Source organism: Archocentrus centrarchus, chromosome 6, assembly GCF_007364275.1.
Source record: "Archocentrus centrarchus isolate MPI-CPG fArcCen1 chromosome 6, fArcCen1, whole genome shotgun sequence".
Lineage (NCBI taxonomy): Eukaryota > Metazoa > Chordata > Actinopteri > Cichliformes > Cichlidae > Archocentrus > Archocentrus centrarchus.
Genome location: NC_044351.1, coordinates 773,425 through 790,955, shown reverse-complemented (window position 1 = coordinate 790,955; position 17,531 = coordinate 773,425). Strand labels below are relative to the sequence as shown.

The window sequence follows — 17,531 nt, the reverse complement described above, 5'->3', positions numbered from 1 at the left end:
CGGCTGCAGATATTATTGATTTACAATGAAAAAAATATATATACTGTTCCAGTCACACTGTGAGACTCGCTCAACCATTCATATGCAAGTCTGCTCAGACTTTTGACTGGCACTGCATTTTGTAATCTATAGTGTGATTAAATATTAATTTAAAAATCAGGACTCTGAGTCCAGCAATGCCTCACCTGTAAATAGCCACACTACAGTTTAAAATAGCCTACCAGCTAATGCTGTTTACTTTAGATACCTGACATCCCGGTACAAACAACGAAAGATAAATAACTTTAGCTGATATAAAATGGGCGCTTCAAACATGAGCATTTCTGATCGTGTCCTCAGTCCTGATCGTGTCCTCAGTTCAATTTTTATCAGTACATTTGATGGCTTGCAACCACAGACACCTCCGTTGTCTCTCAAACAGCCGTGATCCCGTGGGATTCGGTACAACTTCAGTCCGGTTTTGGTAGAAATTCTGGCAACAGCAGACATTTTGATACAGATATCACTTTTAAATCACGTTTAGTCTCCTCGTTCTTATCGATTTAAATGGAGTAGCAGTTCACTTCCATTGCCAAAATGCGTGCGCATCCTTTGATGACGTAGGCTGTAAAAGGGTCTATAGACCCCCATATTAAAATGTCCAATTTTACAGCAGAAACAGACATGTTTACAGCCTGATACGGAAAATAGATTGGGCCTCTATAAGTAGTTTACCCTTTCATAACAACTTTACAGAGGTAGTTTTTTTAGGGGGCGTGGCCTCTGACTGAATAGTTGGATGGCGACACAGGTGAATCTAGTCTGTTATAGATGTTATGTTATACCTTGTTTCAGTTTATCCAAGCCTTCCCTGTTAAGTCTTTGCCACTGTGTCTTTACTTTCCCGTCTCGTTAGTTTGATTCAGTTCACCTGTGCCTTGCTTCCCAGCTGTGTTCCCTCTCCCCTCGGTTTGCCGCTGTCATTTGTTCCCCATCTGTCTCCCACATCGTAGCCTGTGAGTTTTCCCTCCACCACGTCTATGGACCTTTGCTGCCACTGTTAGAATCCCTTTGGCTAAATAAATGTCAGTTTTGTTAATACTCCCTGCACGTCCAGTCTGCATTTTGGGTCTACGGTGATCATCCAGAACACATGACAGTATGAGAATAAAACCTGCAGAAGTTAGAAAGCATGTGATTTTACCTTTTTCCCCCTGGTTCACAGCAGCAGTGGAGCTGGTTGATGGGCAAACTTCTCCATCTGTGGTGCTGTATGTACGACAGTGATAAAGTTTCTGTTCAGTTCACCAGCTGGATCGACAGTTCGAAGTTAGACATTTTATCTGAAGGACCGTTTTTCAACCTTTAAACACAACTTAGAAGTGATTAACTCATGGACTCAGTCTGGATGTAGGACTCTGGACGGATTCTTAACAGCTGTGAGACAAACTAAAATTGGACATTTTGCATCATACGTCACAAATACAGAAAACTGGGAGACCTCGTCCAGAAAATATCCCAAACAGGAAGCACTCCAAGAGCTCCAACCTCCACCAAGGCAGCTCCCTCTCTGGGCAGTATTTCCTTTAAGGGAACACTATTGGATTTTATTCAATTCAAAGTTATTTATATAGTGCCAAATCACAACAGTCACCTCAAGGTGCTAATAACTAATGATTAAACGCAGAGTGGGGTATAAACAGAGTGAAAAGAGGTGAATGAAAAGAAATCCAGAGATCCCCAACCCCTGGGCCGTGGACCAGTACTGGGCCATGGGTCATTTGGTACCGGGCCACACTTAAAGAATAAATAACTTACATTATCTCTGTTTTATTTAATATCTGAATCTGAACGATGTTTTATTTTGAAAAATGGGCGGATTCTCTCCATTACATTCGTCCCTCTTGATGTGTCAAGACGCTTGTCTCGGTCACATGACACCTCACCGCTAAAATTAAACCCACAACCTTCACTGGTTCCCATGCCTAATGAAATAGGTTGACTGACCTGCATAATGCTCGTTTAAATATTTGAGCGCTAAACAAGAGTAGAAAAGTCGCATATAAGAACTACTCCATTTACCATTTATATTTAACACCAGGGATAGCCGTGAGGCAGATCCAGCCAAATCAAGTTGACGGCTGTGCTTCCACTCTCCATGTGAAATCAAAGCTTGTATTGGTGTGTGCCGAATAGGGCTGGGTGATATAGTGAGTTTTTAAAAAAATAGATACATTTTAATACGCGATATGAGACAATATAGTTTATATCAATATACAGGGTTCAAGCCAGAAATTTTTTTCAGCCTCCCCAAATGCTAATGCTAATTAGAAGGCTAATGAAATGCTGCTTGTTAATTGAGTGGTGGGGCCTATGTATGTAACAGGAAGGTGCCTCTGAAATCTAGGCAGTAATCAGTCTTTGTGGACGTGTAGTTACATTTCTCAGCTACAAAGTTCTCTTTTCTTCAACTGCTGATAAGGTGGTTGATGAAGGACCTCCAGTTGTTTCCCAGTAAAGGTTTTAATGGTGGTTGCAGGAACAAGCACTGCTGCTTTGGACGCTAGAGAAACATCTCCTTTCTCTCCACCTGAGCTCACTGTCTCAGTAACGGCTCCACCTCTTTGCACTTGCTGCGCGTGTGCAGACAGACTGCACGTAAAACAGCTGCTGTTGTGTTTTTGTTGAACTGGGGCTGCATGAGCTTAATGTTGTAATGCTTTGTTTTCACAAGCATCCTCCAAATTACGTTTCTACTGCAGCTCTAGTTTTAGTCGCTAATCAGGGATTAAAGCATAAAAAACATTTTGACCGAGCCCTTCGGTATTGAAGGGGTTGGGGGCTTCCAACACTGAATGATCACTAGTGCTAATGGCAGCCCCCGCTAGCAAACTGTGGTTATAGTGATCTGTTCTGGTGGCTACAGCTGACGTAAAGAAAAATAACAGCTGCCATTCTCTGTACAGCGAGGACAGCACACGCACACTCACAGCACAGAGCAGTGGAGGCGTGGAAACACCTGTCAGCAATGATCCACTCGTGTTAAAGGGTCGTTTTTTTCCAAGTGATGGAACTCCGTCACAGCGACAGAGAACTTTAATGGGTTTGACACATGGGGAGCATTTCTGACCTCTCCATTCATTTCCTATGGAATTTGTGAGATGAGGCAACAATCGCTTGCCCTCCTCCAGCCAAGCAACCAGCGAAATTTGTGCATGTGAAATTTCGTAGCCAAGCGTGTGCACACATGACCGTAGCAAGATCAAACGTGCACACTTTAAATGACACTCCCCATGCCTTTGGTAAATTGCAAATTACAGTGAGGGTGTCTCAGCAAGGCGCAGTGCCTGGTGATCAACCGCTAACTACAACACCGAATATAGTCTATGTTGCATTATAATCATACTTGCAGATCCACCAGTTCTCCCAGTTTGCCTCTGCACAGCTTCACACTGCCCCGCCTCTCTTGCTTCACCCGTAAATCATGCAAGAAGCGACAGCATGGCAGCGTTCCCAAATAAGCGACTTTGTTGCTAGATTTAGCAGCTTTTCAGACCCCGCTGGCGACTTTTTTTCCAAAAAGCGACTAGCGACAAATTTAGAGACTTTTTCCGGTGAGACTGACGACTTTTGGAAACCTGAAATCCTCTGCTGTTGCTCGTACGCTTTGGCATTGCCCAAACCCCAAGAGTCCCTGGCTGCAGGTAAGAGGGCCCCGCCAGACACAGCAGAAGTTGGTTTGTACCGTAAGTCACATGACCTTAATAGTGGAAGTGGGTCTTTTTCAAGTGCTTGTAGATGCCGCATTGAGCGTGTGGGCCCATTGTTGTGATATGTCAGCGCATATGTCTGTGGAATTACTGAGCTGGCTGTTCATTCAGTCTGTCACAGTACTGGATGTACAGGAGTACACACAGGAGGAAGTACTTTCCAGTCAAGTAGATTTCACCAGACTGGCTTTGTAAAGAATCAGTCAGCCTTTTGATATTTTTGTTCTCTATCTTTTCTGTTTACATTTTAATAGCACAGCTGTGATTCTTTTATTTAATAGAGGAAACAGAATTAATTTATTTGAGGAGCATTATTGTTTAAATATGCCAATAGTTGATTTTTGAGCGATTTCTTATGTACATCTACAGTTGAATCTTAATAAAAGTGTCTGTGTGACATTTGCGACATGTAGCTTTGACTCTGAAGAGCCTTTTTGTTTATACCTTTGGGAAGAAAAAATATATATATTGTATATATCGCCATTCAACTAAAAAAATATCGAGATATTACTTTGGGCCGTATCGCCCAGCCCTAGTGCCGAACCCAGCCAACCAACAAGTTAGCAAAACTGAGTCACAGAGAAACCAGCTCAGGGCTCACACTGATTCAGCGTTATGGTGAGTTGTATTTTTCATGCACTTTATACAGTAAAAGTCATCTAAGTCGAAGTTGTACAAATTGGATTTTCGCTCTAGTCGGATGGCTTCTGCAGGTCCTGATTTTAACTAATGTTAATTCCAATAAAATCATCACCTAAATCAGATGGATTTTCACCTACCACGGATGACAAATCTGACACTAAACCAGTCCGTGGCTCAAAAAGGATGGGGACCGCTGTACTAATTGGAAGGTTGGTAGTTCGATTCCTGGCTGCTCCAGTCTGCATGCCAAAGTATCCTTGGGCAAGATACTGAACCCTGAGTTTCTCTGTGACACAGCCGCCTGAGTATGACTGTGTGTGAATGTTAGATAGAAAGCACTTTGAAATAAACACTGCTTGTATGAATGGGTAAATGCTGCATAAAGCTCTTTGAGTGCTCAACTAGAGTAGAAAAGCGCTCTATAAGAACTACCGTATTTTCCAGACTATAAGTCACACTTTTTTTCATAGTTTGGTCAGGGGTGCGACCTATACTCCAGAGCGACTTGTATGTGAAATTATTAACACATTAACCAAAATACTCAGACACTTGACATCTCCGTGACCCAGAGCTTTAAGGCAGTCTTGCGTAACCTGTGGGTGCAGTGGACTATGGATGGAGAGCACAGCTTCATGGCAACCGGGAGAATGTGCCACCCAACTTTCCTGGAAGTCATTGGATGGATCAACAAAGCATGGGCTTCAGTGACAACCGAAACCATCCTGTCGCGATTCAGAAAGGCCGGAATAATTGGAACTGCAACTGACGACGAGTCTGACGAAAGCGACACAGAAGAGGAAGCGGCGCTTCGTCTACGTGCGGAGTTGTTTAGAAGTGACACCGAGGATGAAGACTTCAATGGATTGGTTTGGTAAACTTGTTAGCATGTTCTTTATGCTATGGTTATCTGAATAACTGTTAATGTTACGTTAACATACCAGACACGTACTCAGTTCGTAGTCTATGCGACATGTAGCTGAATGTGTTACGTTAGCATACCGTAGGCGTAACTGTGTTTGGCCTGTTCTTTAATCCATTATTAGTCTAAATTGCCTTTCAAGATGAAATGTCTGTTCTTGGTCTCGGATTTTATCAAATAAATTTCCCCCCAAAAATGCGACTTTGTTTTTTCTTCTTTAATATGCATTTTTTGGCTGGTGCGACTTATAGTCCGAAAAATACGGTAGTCCATTTATCACTGACAGATGTTTGGTGGAAAATGCCCCATCTGTTTTTTCTTTTCTTCTTTTGTACTGATCCTGAATCAGCAGAGCTCATGAGTAAGGATACAAACCTCTCCATCTGCTCAGCTGGCTTTTTAACGGTGTTTCTCTGTCCAAAATCAGCCTCACTCTCCAACTGGGAGTTCTGACCACAAACTAGGCCCAGGTGGACTTTAGGTGTTGGGACCAGGGACTGGTTTCCTGAAGGAGGACTCATTGGCTCTAGGTGAGGAAGGTCTGGAGCCTTCAGCTTCCTGACCTCTGCAACCCTGAAGGTGTTGACCAGAACACCATCCTCAGCTTTAATCCTGACCTTCACAGATGGCCAACTGTCTCCCGGCCTGCAGACACCCACAAAAACCTGCTGCTTCATTCTCCTTTCAATAAAATTGTCTGGTATTACTCAAGTGAATAGCTTGGTTAGTAATCCCTGTTAATCCAATAACCACATCACTGACGTTAGAGTACACACTTTAATGGTTGCCATAAAAAAACCCCAACAACCCAGCACCCCCTGCACACTCCCAACTCACCCCTCCAACACATGCGCAAATACAACTTAACAATCCCATTACCAGGACGCATGATTCGTGTCCTCACAGCTGCTGCCCTCCTCACACAGCTCCCTCAGCAGGTCCAGATGCTCCGGGTTGCTCATTCCCATCCCAGTGTTCAGGATCTCTGTCTGGACATTGTATTCATTGATGACCGTTTTCATACCTGGCACCTGGGTGACCCGAACCTTCAGGGGAGAAAACAAAACGGAAATACCAACATGATCAGTGGTGCCCAGGAAATCCAAACCAGTCCAGCACTCACGTCAGAGACACTTTAAAACCATCATTTCATGCTTGCTTTTCTGGAAACCCTCAACCAGAGCTTCTATGCAGGAAGCTTTGGAAACTGTAAATTAGGGCTGCAACGATTCATCGATTAACTCGATTAATTCGATTCTAAAAAATTATCGACACAAATTTACTGTTTCGATGCTTCGTTTAAACTCTGCAGCGCTCAGTTGTCTCCGTGTAAGCGGCGCTCCTCACTAGCATTAGCAGCGTTATAGTGCTCTGTCTTTTTGTGGGTTTATTGGTGGCTGGCAAACCAACATAGAACTGCATTACCGCCACCTACTGGACTGGAGTGTGAATCACGCACACACACACCCACACAGCTTGAAAAAAGCTCTCCGTCGCTGCGATGGATTTCATTTAACACAGAGTGGATCATCTAGAGTTGCCACCTGTCTCCTAAAAAACAGAACCCCGTATGTTACGGGACTCCGTGGAATACGGCTCCGTAACATGCCGTGTTCCGTACTTTACGTGACGGGTGGCAGCTATCGCTGACATGCATTTCCACGCCTCCACTGCTCTCTGTGTGTCTGTGTGTGTTGTGCTCGCTGAGAATTTCAGCTGTTATTTTTGTCTTTACTTCAGCTGTAGCTACCAGAACTGGTTTGCTAACGAGCGCGGGCCATTAGCACGAGCAATGGTGTGGTACCGGAAGGCCCGCCCCCCAGGACCGAGGGGCTCCGTCAAAATATTTTTTATACTTTAATCCCTTATTAGTGACTAAATATAGACCTGCAGTAGAAACGTATTTTAGAGAATGCTTGTGAATACAAAGCATTACAACATTACTCACACATGCACCATGGCTCCCGCAGCCACTAGTTTTTCAAAACACTCATAGCAGGCAGCGGTTTGAACTGCGCAAGCGCAAAGAGGCGAAGCTGTTACAGACGGTGAGCTCAAGTAGTGAAAAAGGAAACGTTTTTCCAGCGTCCAAAACAGCAGCTTTTTCTTTTAGTAACCACCATTAAAATCTTTACTGGGAAACAGCTGCAGGTCCTTCATCAACCACCTGATCAGCAAGTGTTAATGTGAAGAAAAGAGAACTTTGTAGCTGCTCCATCCACCGCTGTTTGTTCACAGGGAGAAAAACTGCAGTACGGAAGTTAAAATATGCAGATAAACTGTTAATAAAAAAATTATTTCTTATCCGATTACTCGATTGAATAATTGATAGAATACTCGATTACTAAAATAATCGATTGATGCAGCCCTACTGTAAATGTTAATAACTTTGAATAGGCGACTGTATGGGGAGATGCTTTAAAATGTAAACTCACCATTGGATCAACAAAAACTGTGTTTCCCAGGCTGAGGACTGCTCTGGCTCGATGCTGAAGTCCTCGGATCTTCTTGCTGATGGCTCTGGTGACCTGCAGGCACAGAAAATCCACTAACATGACTTTAAAGCTTTCTTTTCAGACAAAATTCTCTGCCCAGCAGCAGGATGGACACCGAACAGAGTCTGGAGCTCTTTTTTTCTCTGCTGTTTTCAGAAAGTGATACTCAAAGGTCTGAGGATGCCCTCAAATGGACCTCACATTATTAGAATCATGACAGCAAGAGAACTGGGATAAAAGTCCTGTTATAGATTAAGCTCACGCTTATCATTTATGTTGGTGCTCTTTTACACAGCATACACAGTAGTAGAAACTTTCCAGCTGTCGACGGCCATTATGGGGCACAGAGGATTAAGACCCAGTCACACAGGCCTAGATACTGTTTGGCATCCCAAAAACGTTACGATCTCCAGCAAGCACTAATCACCACCAGCTGATCTCCAGACCTGTGTGACTGGAGCTGAGGCCTTCAGAAATCTGAAAAGAAAAAAAAAATGGCCGCGTGTTCTGACTTTTACTTGTTCTAGATAGCTCTTTTTTTTCTTCTCTTAGTTATCTTAAGATGCACATGTCCAAACCATCTCAGCCTTGCCTCTCTGTGTGCAAACAGCTCGACCTGAGCTGTCCCTCTGATGGACTCATTTCTAAGTTATAATCGTGCAGCCGCAGCTATGAGTGCACATGACGTCATAGTGAGGAGGGGGGAAACCTTGGGGTGCCAGCTGCTCTCAGAATCGACTGGTTTGACCCGGCAGACGATGATCTCCACAGCCTGTCCGGGCAGAGCGTGAAACTGTTCTGGTAGCTGAAGGATCTGATGGGATTTCACTTCCTCTTCCTTTCCCACGTCGATGAAGCGAACAAGCAGGCTGATAAACAGCCGGTTGTTCCTGTCAGGTACAGAGAGGATCTTCACCCTGCAGAAAACACACAGATCTACTCACGATGATGTACTCCCAGTCCCAGAGTGTGAGGCTGAATTGATCACCCCCCCACACCCAAAAGTATTTAGATTCTATGTCAGACCTGTGGAAGACATCGTCCTCCTGCACAGCATAGAGTCCTCCTTCCAACAGCTCCTTGGCTCCAGGCTTCTTGTCAGCGTAGTAAGAAGCCATCTCAGAGGCCATCTTCTCAAAGCTTCCATCCTCCTTCCTGATGATGCGACCGTAGAAGACTGACGCTGTCTTAATGTAGAGAGGCACAACCTAGGAGACACACAGACCCACATTTACTCTCTGTTAAGGCTTGTTTTAAATATAATCAGTATTTTGTGTGATTAATAGACACATATCAGGACATCTGTCCAGGGACACCAAAACTGGGCAAATAATGCATTAGCACCATGATCTACAGCGTTACTCTTGTACTGTGTAAAGCAGTGTGGAGAAGAGCACAGCACAGACAGGGATGTCCTCACCTCTATGGCTCCAGATGCAGGGAGCTCAGACTGATCCAGATGTGAGATGAAGCGGTGGCGTTCAGGACAGATGCTGTTGTCTCTGCAGAGGGAAAAACACTTTATATGAATAATTTTCCCTTTACTGTTGGAAATTCAATATGCTGTCCATGTATATTACACAATTCAACCCAAACAACAAAAATGCTCATAGAAGGAAGGCCACTAAAATCTGATTGGCCCAGGGACCGAGCCAATCAGGACTCCTTTCACACGACAAACGTGTCTACGGGTTGAAGAGTAAGGGCTGAAACAGCAGGGATGGGAATTAATAAGAATTTATTGATTCGATTCCTTATCGATTCTTTTATCAATTCTCATTGAGTTAGTGAATAAAATGTACCACAGATGGGTTGGTTTGAATGAACTCTTTTTAATGTAAAGTAGAACAAAATTAAAACTGGTATAAAAAATAAGAATTCTTCTTTCAAAATTTATACTATTAATATTTTAACATTTTAACATAAAATTCAACTGCAAGGTGTGAGAACCTCTGAGCCAGCCAGACTCTGGCAGTCCTCATCAACTACATGTTACAGGAGATGGAGATTATTCATACAGTATAGTGAAAGCAGTACAGTAAAATAGGAAAATACTATCGATTATTCCTTTGATTAATTGAAATACTTAGAAATACTTTTTTCATGTTAACAGTTCATCTGCATATTTTAACTTCCATACTGCAGTGTTTCTCTGTGTGAAACAATCAGGGTGGATGGAGCAGCTCCAAAGTTCTCTGTTCTTCACTTGATGATCAGGTGGTTGATGAAGGACCTCCAGCTGTTTCAAAGTAAAGGTTTAACCCTCCTGTTGTCCTCGGGTCAAAATGACCCGCCACTGTGTTAAAAACCCCCCAAAAATCCACTAAATGCTATTTTTTTAACTTGAAATTTTATGACTTTTCCTAGATTGGCCCCAACAGTAGAAAAAGTGAAATGTTGCTTTTATTCACATTTCCATGTAAGCTGTACAAAAAAAGTTACAAAGGTGGTCTTCGGGTCAAAATGACCCGTGAGGCAAATAGAGTTGAAATCAAGGTCACAGAGTTATTTAGAAACCACAGAATGTTCCAATGGTTTAGTTGTGTCTCTGATCAATCAGTAGCAGAAGTAAACAAGGCAAATCAGGAGGTGTTCTCGCAGACTTCAAAAGACCACCTGTTTATTTCCAGAGGTTATAAAGGTGCTGCAGATAACAGGACCCCGAATTCTGTCTGTGCTGAAGCCATGAGTGTGCATTATAACGTTGAAGAGGCTATAGAGCTGATTTTCTCAGATGTCCAGCAAGACAACTCTGATTCAGAAGAGGAAGTGGAGGATGTATCCGAAGAAGAAGATGGGGAGGAATACAACCCAGAGCATGATGAATCATCTTCAGAAGAAGAAGAAAACCCTAAAGCTGAAAGAAAGACTTTCCTTTCAAAAAATGGCAAAATAGCATGGTCCTTAGCAGCATATGACCAACACGGCAGGCATGCAGAACAAAACGTCATAAAGCTGACCCCAGGACCGACAAGGTACGCCGTTTCTCATGCCCATGACATTGTCTCTACATTCTACCTGTTTATCACACCAGCAACAGAAAAAATAATCCTGGAGATGACAAATCTGGAGGGTTTTCGCAAATATGGAGACAGCTGGAAAAAGATGGATGAGATTGACCTGCAGGCCTACTTAGGGCTGCTAATCTTAGCAGGTGAATACAGGTGCCGAGGTGAGGCTGCAGCTAGTCTATGGGATGTAGAGAGTGGAAGGCCAATTTTCCAAGCCACAACACCACTCAAACTCTTTCACACCTACTCAAGACTGCTACGATTTGATGACCATGAATCAAGACCAGCAAGATGTGTGACAGACAAACTTGCAGCCATAAGAGAGGTATGGGACAAGAGGGTGGAGCGGCTGCCCTACCTCTACAATCCAGAGCCTGACGTAACAGTGGATGAGCAACTGGTTCCATTTAGAGGTAATCTGTTTTCATATTTGTAATAAAAGTGACAAGCCAGCAAAATATGGGATCAAGTCATGGGTGGTTTGCGATGCCAAATCAAGCTATGCTTGGAAAATGCAAGTCTATACTGGGAAGCTGACCAGTGGATGTCCAGAGAAGAACCAGGGCATGCGAAATGTGCTTGATGTGACAGAGGGACTGAGGGGTCACAATGTGACATGTGACAATTTCTTCACCTCTTCACCTAATTAGTTGAATGGGTTATGTTATTTTTATATTTTTGCATTGTACATTGTCTTAAATTGTTCACTGTTTTAAACGCATTCAAAACTCCTTTTTGCACATTTTTTTCTTTAGAAAGGTCATAGAAATTCAAGTGAAGAGGGAAAACTCAGGTATTCACACATTTTGTGGTGAATGACAATATGCAAGATGAAATTTGGTGTTTAAAATTCAATTAAGCTGCTTATATTGGGATTTAGTGAAGACGGGTCATTTTGACCCGGGGTGTATACAGAAAATGAGGACAACAGGAGGGTTAATGGAGGTTACAGGAAAATCGCTGCTGTTTTAGATGGTAGAAAAATGTTTCCTTTCGCTCATCGGTAACGGCTCCGCATTTTTGCTCTTGCTGCGTGTGCACAGACTGCACGTAAAACAGCTGCTGCTGTTGCTGAAACACTGTGAACATAATTTTGTGATGCTTTTTATATTGATGCTTCTGTCTTCACGCTGTTGGATATATTCCAAAGCAAATAAGGCGCGTGTGTGATGTAATCATGTAAATGCGTCCTCACGTCAGTGGAATTGATAAGCAGAATCGTTAAGCAAGCAGACTAACGATCAGAGGTGGGAAGTAACGAAGTACAAGTACTTCCTTACTGTACTTAAGTAGATTTTTCAGGTATCTGTACTTTACTTGAGTATTTATTTTTCTGAGTACTTCTTACTTTTACTCCCTACATTTTTACACAAGTATCTGGACTTTCAATTTTCAAACAGACTCAGACGTCAGAGAGAAGTTTGCGTTTCCGGTCAGTGCGCCGTCAAACAATCTGAACCTAAATGGAGGAATAATAACATACAAGAGACAATCGTACTGGCGTATCCTCCATCACTGGGACTTATCAGGTACAAAGGGATTAAATACACAAACCCATATAATTAATGTATCATTTATAGCGCTATAATCAGGGGTCACAGCGGGCCGGACCGAGTCCATAAGCTGTGCTCACGGGACACAAACAGCTTAGCTAGCGCTACTGAAGAGGAGCGAGCATAAAGGCAGTAACGTGTAGCAGGTAAATGCAACGTTTCTGCATTTACCTGGTGGCTGTAGCTCAGTAGGTAGAGCAGGTCACCTACTGATCAGAAGGTCAGCGGTTCGAATCCTGGCTACTCCAGGCTACATGCCAATGTATCCTTGGGCAAGATACTTAACCCCAAGTTGCTCTCCGACCGTTCTGTCGGAGTATGAATGTGAATGCTAGTTAATTAAAAAAAAAAGCACTTAGCTTAATTAATTAATGATGGAAGTGCTTGTATGAATGGGAGTGCATGGGTGAATGCAAACAGGTTGTATAAGCGCTTTGAGTGCTCTGATTGAGTAGAAAAGTGCTATATAAGAACTAGTCCATTTACCATTTACCATTTCTGAATGCTCAACAAATATCAGCAAACACACAAAGTGTGTGCAGTTTGTCACACAGTGTGTCTGCGAGCTAAAAGAAGAGCTGCTGTATTTCAGGGAGAGCAAAGAGAGAGAAGTTCACTCAGAGATGGAGAAAGAGGACAGGAGAGGAAGAAGAGAGGTTAGGTTTAAAGGTAAGGACTGAAAACAAACTAAAGTATGCTGACTTTGTGTTACTCAAAGATTGTATGAAAATACTGCAGTTTAGTGTGTAATAAACAGGTTAGCTTGTTGTACTGTATTTACAGTAAAGCTCTGTTACGTCAGTGCAGCAGAGATGAGTTTGAATCAAAGCTGCTGATGCTGAGATTCATTCACTGAATCCAACATTTCTACAGCCTGTATGCTGTCAGTGTAGGGGATGGAGATCAGCTCAGAGAGCTGTGAAATACTGGGTTACATCTTTGTGAGTTCAGTTCATCCACACAGAGCAGTAAACCTCAGAGCAGCAGCAGCAGGTCAGCTGATCACAGCCTGCACACCAACATCATTTACTGCAGCTACAATAGAAAGCTGTGATTCTTCTCCCCATGCAGAGCCACTACAGCTGATCTTAGGGTTCCTCCACCTTCTGAATCCCACTGTAACCCCTGAGTATCCTCATGTTGGTGTTTAGGTGGAGGCACAGTCACCCTCTGCTATGGAGGACACAGAGAACAGAGCTGTGTTTAAATTCCCTTTAACAGTTTGTGTCCTACAGAACAGATTCAAGCTGAGAGCATTCATTAGGATTAAAATTTAGATTGGAATAACGTTTGTATTCTCATGTAATATTATTTTATATTATTACAATAATATTATTACAATAATATATAATGAGGTTTTTTTAGCTTTACAGAAAAATAGCAGGTAGAAACGTCCTCCAAAGAACTACTTTTACTCTCTTACTTTGAGTACATTTCAGAGCCTGTACTTTTTTACTTTTACTTAAGTAAAGAAGTTGAACCAGTACTTCGACTTTTACCAAAGTATTTTTTAACACAAGTACTTGTACTTCTACTTAAGTACAGAATGTCAGTACTTTTGCCACCTAACGATTCCAAGGAATTGAATTACTGGGAACTGGTTCTCTACAAGAACCGGTTCTCGATTCCCATCCCTATGAAACAGAGATGAAACTTCACACAGAAATATACTAATTCAAACAGCAGAGCAGTGAATCATTATTTGAAGATGTGAGAAGGCAGACCTGCAGACACCAAAGCTCTTCAGGTAGCTGCAGAGGGGGCGGTCCATCTTCTGGCCTTCGCGTGCCACACGTACCCCCTGGGCGAAGGTCAGCAAATCAGGGGGGAGGAGGGCATTCGTCCGTCTCAGGTAGCGCAGAACTTCGTTGACGTGGCGAGCGTTCTTCTCTGAGATGAGCAGCACTGACCTGGTGACCTGATGGCAGCTCTGTGTTGGATTCTGAGGGCAGTGTGCAGAGAAGAATACAAACTTCATCCAGGGCCTCAAACATGTGCTTATCAGTGACACGCAGTGAGCACTTTATTAGGAACACCGTATTGTTGGGCCTCCCTTTGCATTAAAACAGGCGATCACACGCCCACGGTCAGCAGCAATCCTCAGACCTCAGAGCACAAAGTGCACTGAGAAGATATTCTCCCACACACAGCACAGACCTTTGAACTCCATGTTTTGCCTCCAGGTCACTGAGGTCGTCTTGCCAACAATTCCTCGCAGTAACCCCCCAAAAAGCTGAGGGTTACCGAGCTTCCTGTTACTTGGTTACATTCTAACAGGCATCAGTAAAAACAAGGGAAAAATGTGGAATTTAAATGAAGAAAAAGAGTCGTCTAAATCGTTCTTTTTTTTTTTTTTTTTTAAAACTTAATGACCACTTGAATTTTTGAAAATCATCCTCAACCTCATTCTGTGCCTGACATGTATTTTGGGTGGTGGCTGAGGATGTCGGGGTGGTGTCACACCAATCTGTACCTTTTAAACTCTGAGTAATCTCGAGGCGGTGCTCATGGATGGGTTCTCTGTCATGTTCCTCTCAATGTTCTTGAGGAGTTTGCAGAGATAAATGTCAGGACGAGATAATCAATGTTAATTTTTAATGTTGTGTCAGGCCGTTGTGGCATGACACCTGTGCTCTGATCTTAAATACTCAAACAACCACATTTGTCCTGTTTGGATGTTTGGATGTTTGCGTGAGCGGCGACTGAAGCTCTTGTTGTGTAGCTGCAGGACTTCACACACTGCATCACCTGAATGAGCAGGTGTACACAGGTGTAACTAATCAAGTGCTTCCTGAGCTCCTTCTTACTCGTGTTGAGAGGTTTCTGAAGTTTTCGACCATGCAGAAGAGTCGGATGCCGAACAGCTTGGGAGAAGAGGGGAAACTGTAGTGGATGACACACGTTGCATCTCTGATGCCCAGAGACTTCAGACAATCGTTGGTGGTCACTAAAGGTCAAAGGTCAAACAAAGGAAAAACAAAAAGGGACAGCTGCACTGATTGCATTCACGTTAATGTTCTCCATCTGAGCAGCTTGAGAAATCTATTCAGTTTACCCAGAATGACGTGAGTCCCGGGGTCGATGTCCTTCTCCCACTGCTGGATCACAAAGTCGATCTCGTGGGTTAACCCCTCTTGGATCTTGAGGCAGAAAACTGACCTGCTGCTCACAGCCTGAAGGAAGGAAAAAAAAAATCAGGAGGGTCAATTTAATCAAAATAATCATGTTTACTTTAATTAAGCATCCAGTTCAGTTCCTGTGAGTACCGAGGAGAACTGTCTGCACAGGCTGAAAGTTTAGGATTTTATTTGGATGTTACTGAGAACTAATCAGATGCAGCTTTGCAGACCTGAGCTGTGCTGCCACGTTCTTTGGGAGAGAAGAGGCTTTCTGCTGCAGCCCTTCCAAACAGCCAGACCTGTTCAGTCTGTACCGCCATGACCTTTAACCTTAAGCATACTAACTACTTTAATAGAGTGTATCTGGTTTGCAGCACCTGGCTTTTAACACCTACAGAAGCAGTAAGGGTGGACTTCACAGTCTGTACGATCTCCTGTGAAAACTCTTTTACATCTTTTTCACCAGATACATTCATCATCATTATTATTATCCTTATTTAAATAACAAGGAAGTACATATTTCCTTTCCAGACTTTAATATAACGGTTGATGTGTTTGTGTACTGGGCCGTAAAATGAAGCTGGTGTCACCTTGAACACATCCTCGACCTCCTGAATAGAGTTTACTATGATGAGCGTCTTCTGGGTGACGTCGGAGTTGAGAGCCAACGTTCCCAACAGGCCTGAGATCTTATTGCTCTCCAGAGTCATGACGATGATCTGCAGGAAGGAAAAAAGTCAATGAAATGATCAGGTTATACTGTACCCACTGACAACTGTTTATCCTTCACTCTGCATCACACAGATAACAGTTTTTGAATGCATCAGTGGTTCTCCAACTGGTTTCTGACATCCTCCTCACTCACAGCAGCACAGACACTTTTCAGTTCAGATGATTGTGTTACAAACCCCTTTAGCAGATCTTTTTCCCCAAAGAACCTCTGGCCAAAAATGAATAAATCTGACTAAAAATAAATCTTTGCATGACATTCTGCTCTCCTTACACAGGAACTATGTGCTGCACTCAGTGGGGGAGAAGCCGGTGGGAGAGAGCATCGATGCAGTGTGAGAACATGCAGAGACATCAACTTTGACTCACGTGTGCTGAGTTTGTCTCTTTCCTGGCAAAGCTTCATTTATTTACTGGTAATTAACACCAAAGCCCAAAAAATGGTAAGAGACCACACCCGAATTTGAACAGGGCAGCTTATGGTGACAGCAGCTTAATGTTTTCACTGACCTGCTGAACGTTACCATAGAGAGCAGCTTCCTCTGGGACGGTTATGACAACGCTGGGGTACGGCATGTAACTGGATAACAAACCCTCCATGTGACTGGTCCATCTTTTTGCTACGGCAACCAGCTGCTGGGGACAGGAAGCGTTTTCCTCGCTGGAGGTCACCTTCTGGAAGTGCTGCAGGATGGTTTCCATCTGACAGGAGAACATTCGTTTTCACAGGAACACACAGAGGAGTGTTTCAGGTTTGAGGCCACGTGGGTCAGTAAAAACAAACCACGTCAAAATGTTTTCTTCCATCCAAACAAACCAACAGTCTAAAAACTAGGCCTGAAAACGTGCCGTGTTCTTCCTGTTTTTTGTGTTTCGTTGTACTTTCTGTTTTCCATTGTTTTCCCAGCTGTGTGACTGGCCTGTGCAGACTGCTTTCACCTGTCCCCGTTAACCTGCTGCATTTGGTCTGTCCACACTGCTCAACCTGAGCTGCCCCTCCCATTTACTCCTTTCCAATGCCCCCTATTTTGTGGGTTTACAAAACTAACTAAAACAAACTGAAATTACAGATAAAATTACTTTTGTTTTCATGATTTTATTTAAAAGCCTTGTGGATTGATATGAAATCATTTTTTTCCGCTCTAGCAGTTTAAGCCAGAAGCACAAATACAGCAACTGTGTGCACGTGTGTGTGTGTGTGTGTGTGTGCGTGCACCGCGCTGGTCTGAAAAGTAATGGCAGCGGTCTGCTGAGAAAGCAGCAGAGTCCTATGTCATATGTTTTTGTTTATTTTTGTTTGAGTACGATAGCGGG

At 43.2% G+C, this 17,531-nt stretch overlaps 1 protein-coding gene across 7 annotated transcripts in view; it reads right to left on the bottom strand.

Moving 5' to 3' along the window:
• The window catches only part of tdrd12 (tudor domain containing 12), a 46,286-nt gene that overhangs the window by 15,485 nt on the left and 13,270 nt on the right, over positions 1–17,531 (bottom strand). For all 7 annotated transcript variants that reach the window (XM_030730584.1, XM_030730588.1, XM_030730586.1 and 4 more), the window contains 12 exons: positions 16,728–16,919; positions 16,079–16,207; positions 15,425–15,542; positions 15,177–15,316; positions 14,094–14,311; positions 9,226–9,307; positions 8,832–9,013; positions 8,515–8,722; positions 7,746–7,838; positions 6,190–6,356; positions 5,686–5,955; positions 1,184–1,248 (listed from right to left, as the gene is read on the bottom strand). In XM_030730584.1, coding sequence (XP_030586444.1) covers positions 1,184–1,248; positions 5,686–5,955; positions 6,190–6,356; positions 7,746–7,838; positions 8,515–8,722; positions 8,832–9,013; positions 9,226–9,307; positions 14,094–14,311; positions 15,177–15,316; positions 15,425–15,542; positions 16,079–16,207; positions 16,728–16,919 — 1,864 coding nt within the window. The remainder of the gene's footprint in view (positions 1–1,183; positions 1,249–5,685; positions 5,956–6,189; positions 6,357–7,745; positions 7,839–8,514; positions 8,723–8,831; positions 9,014–9,225; positions 9,308–14,093; positions 14,312–15,176; positions 15,317–15,424; positions 15,543–16,078; positions 16,208–16,727; positions 16,920–17,531) is intronic.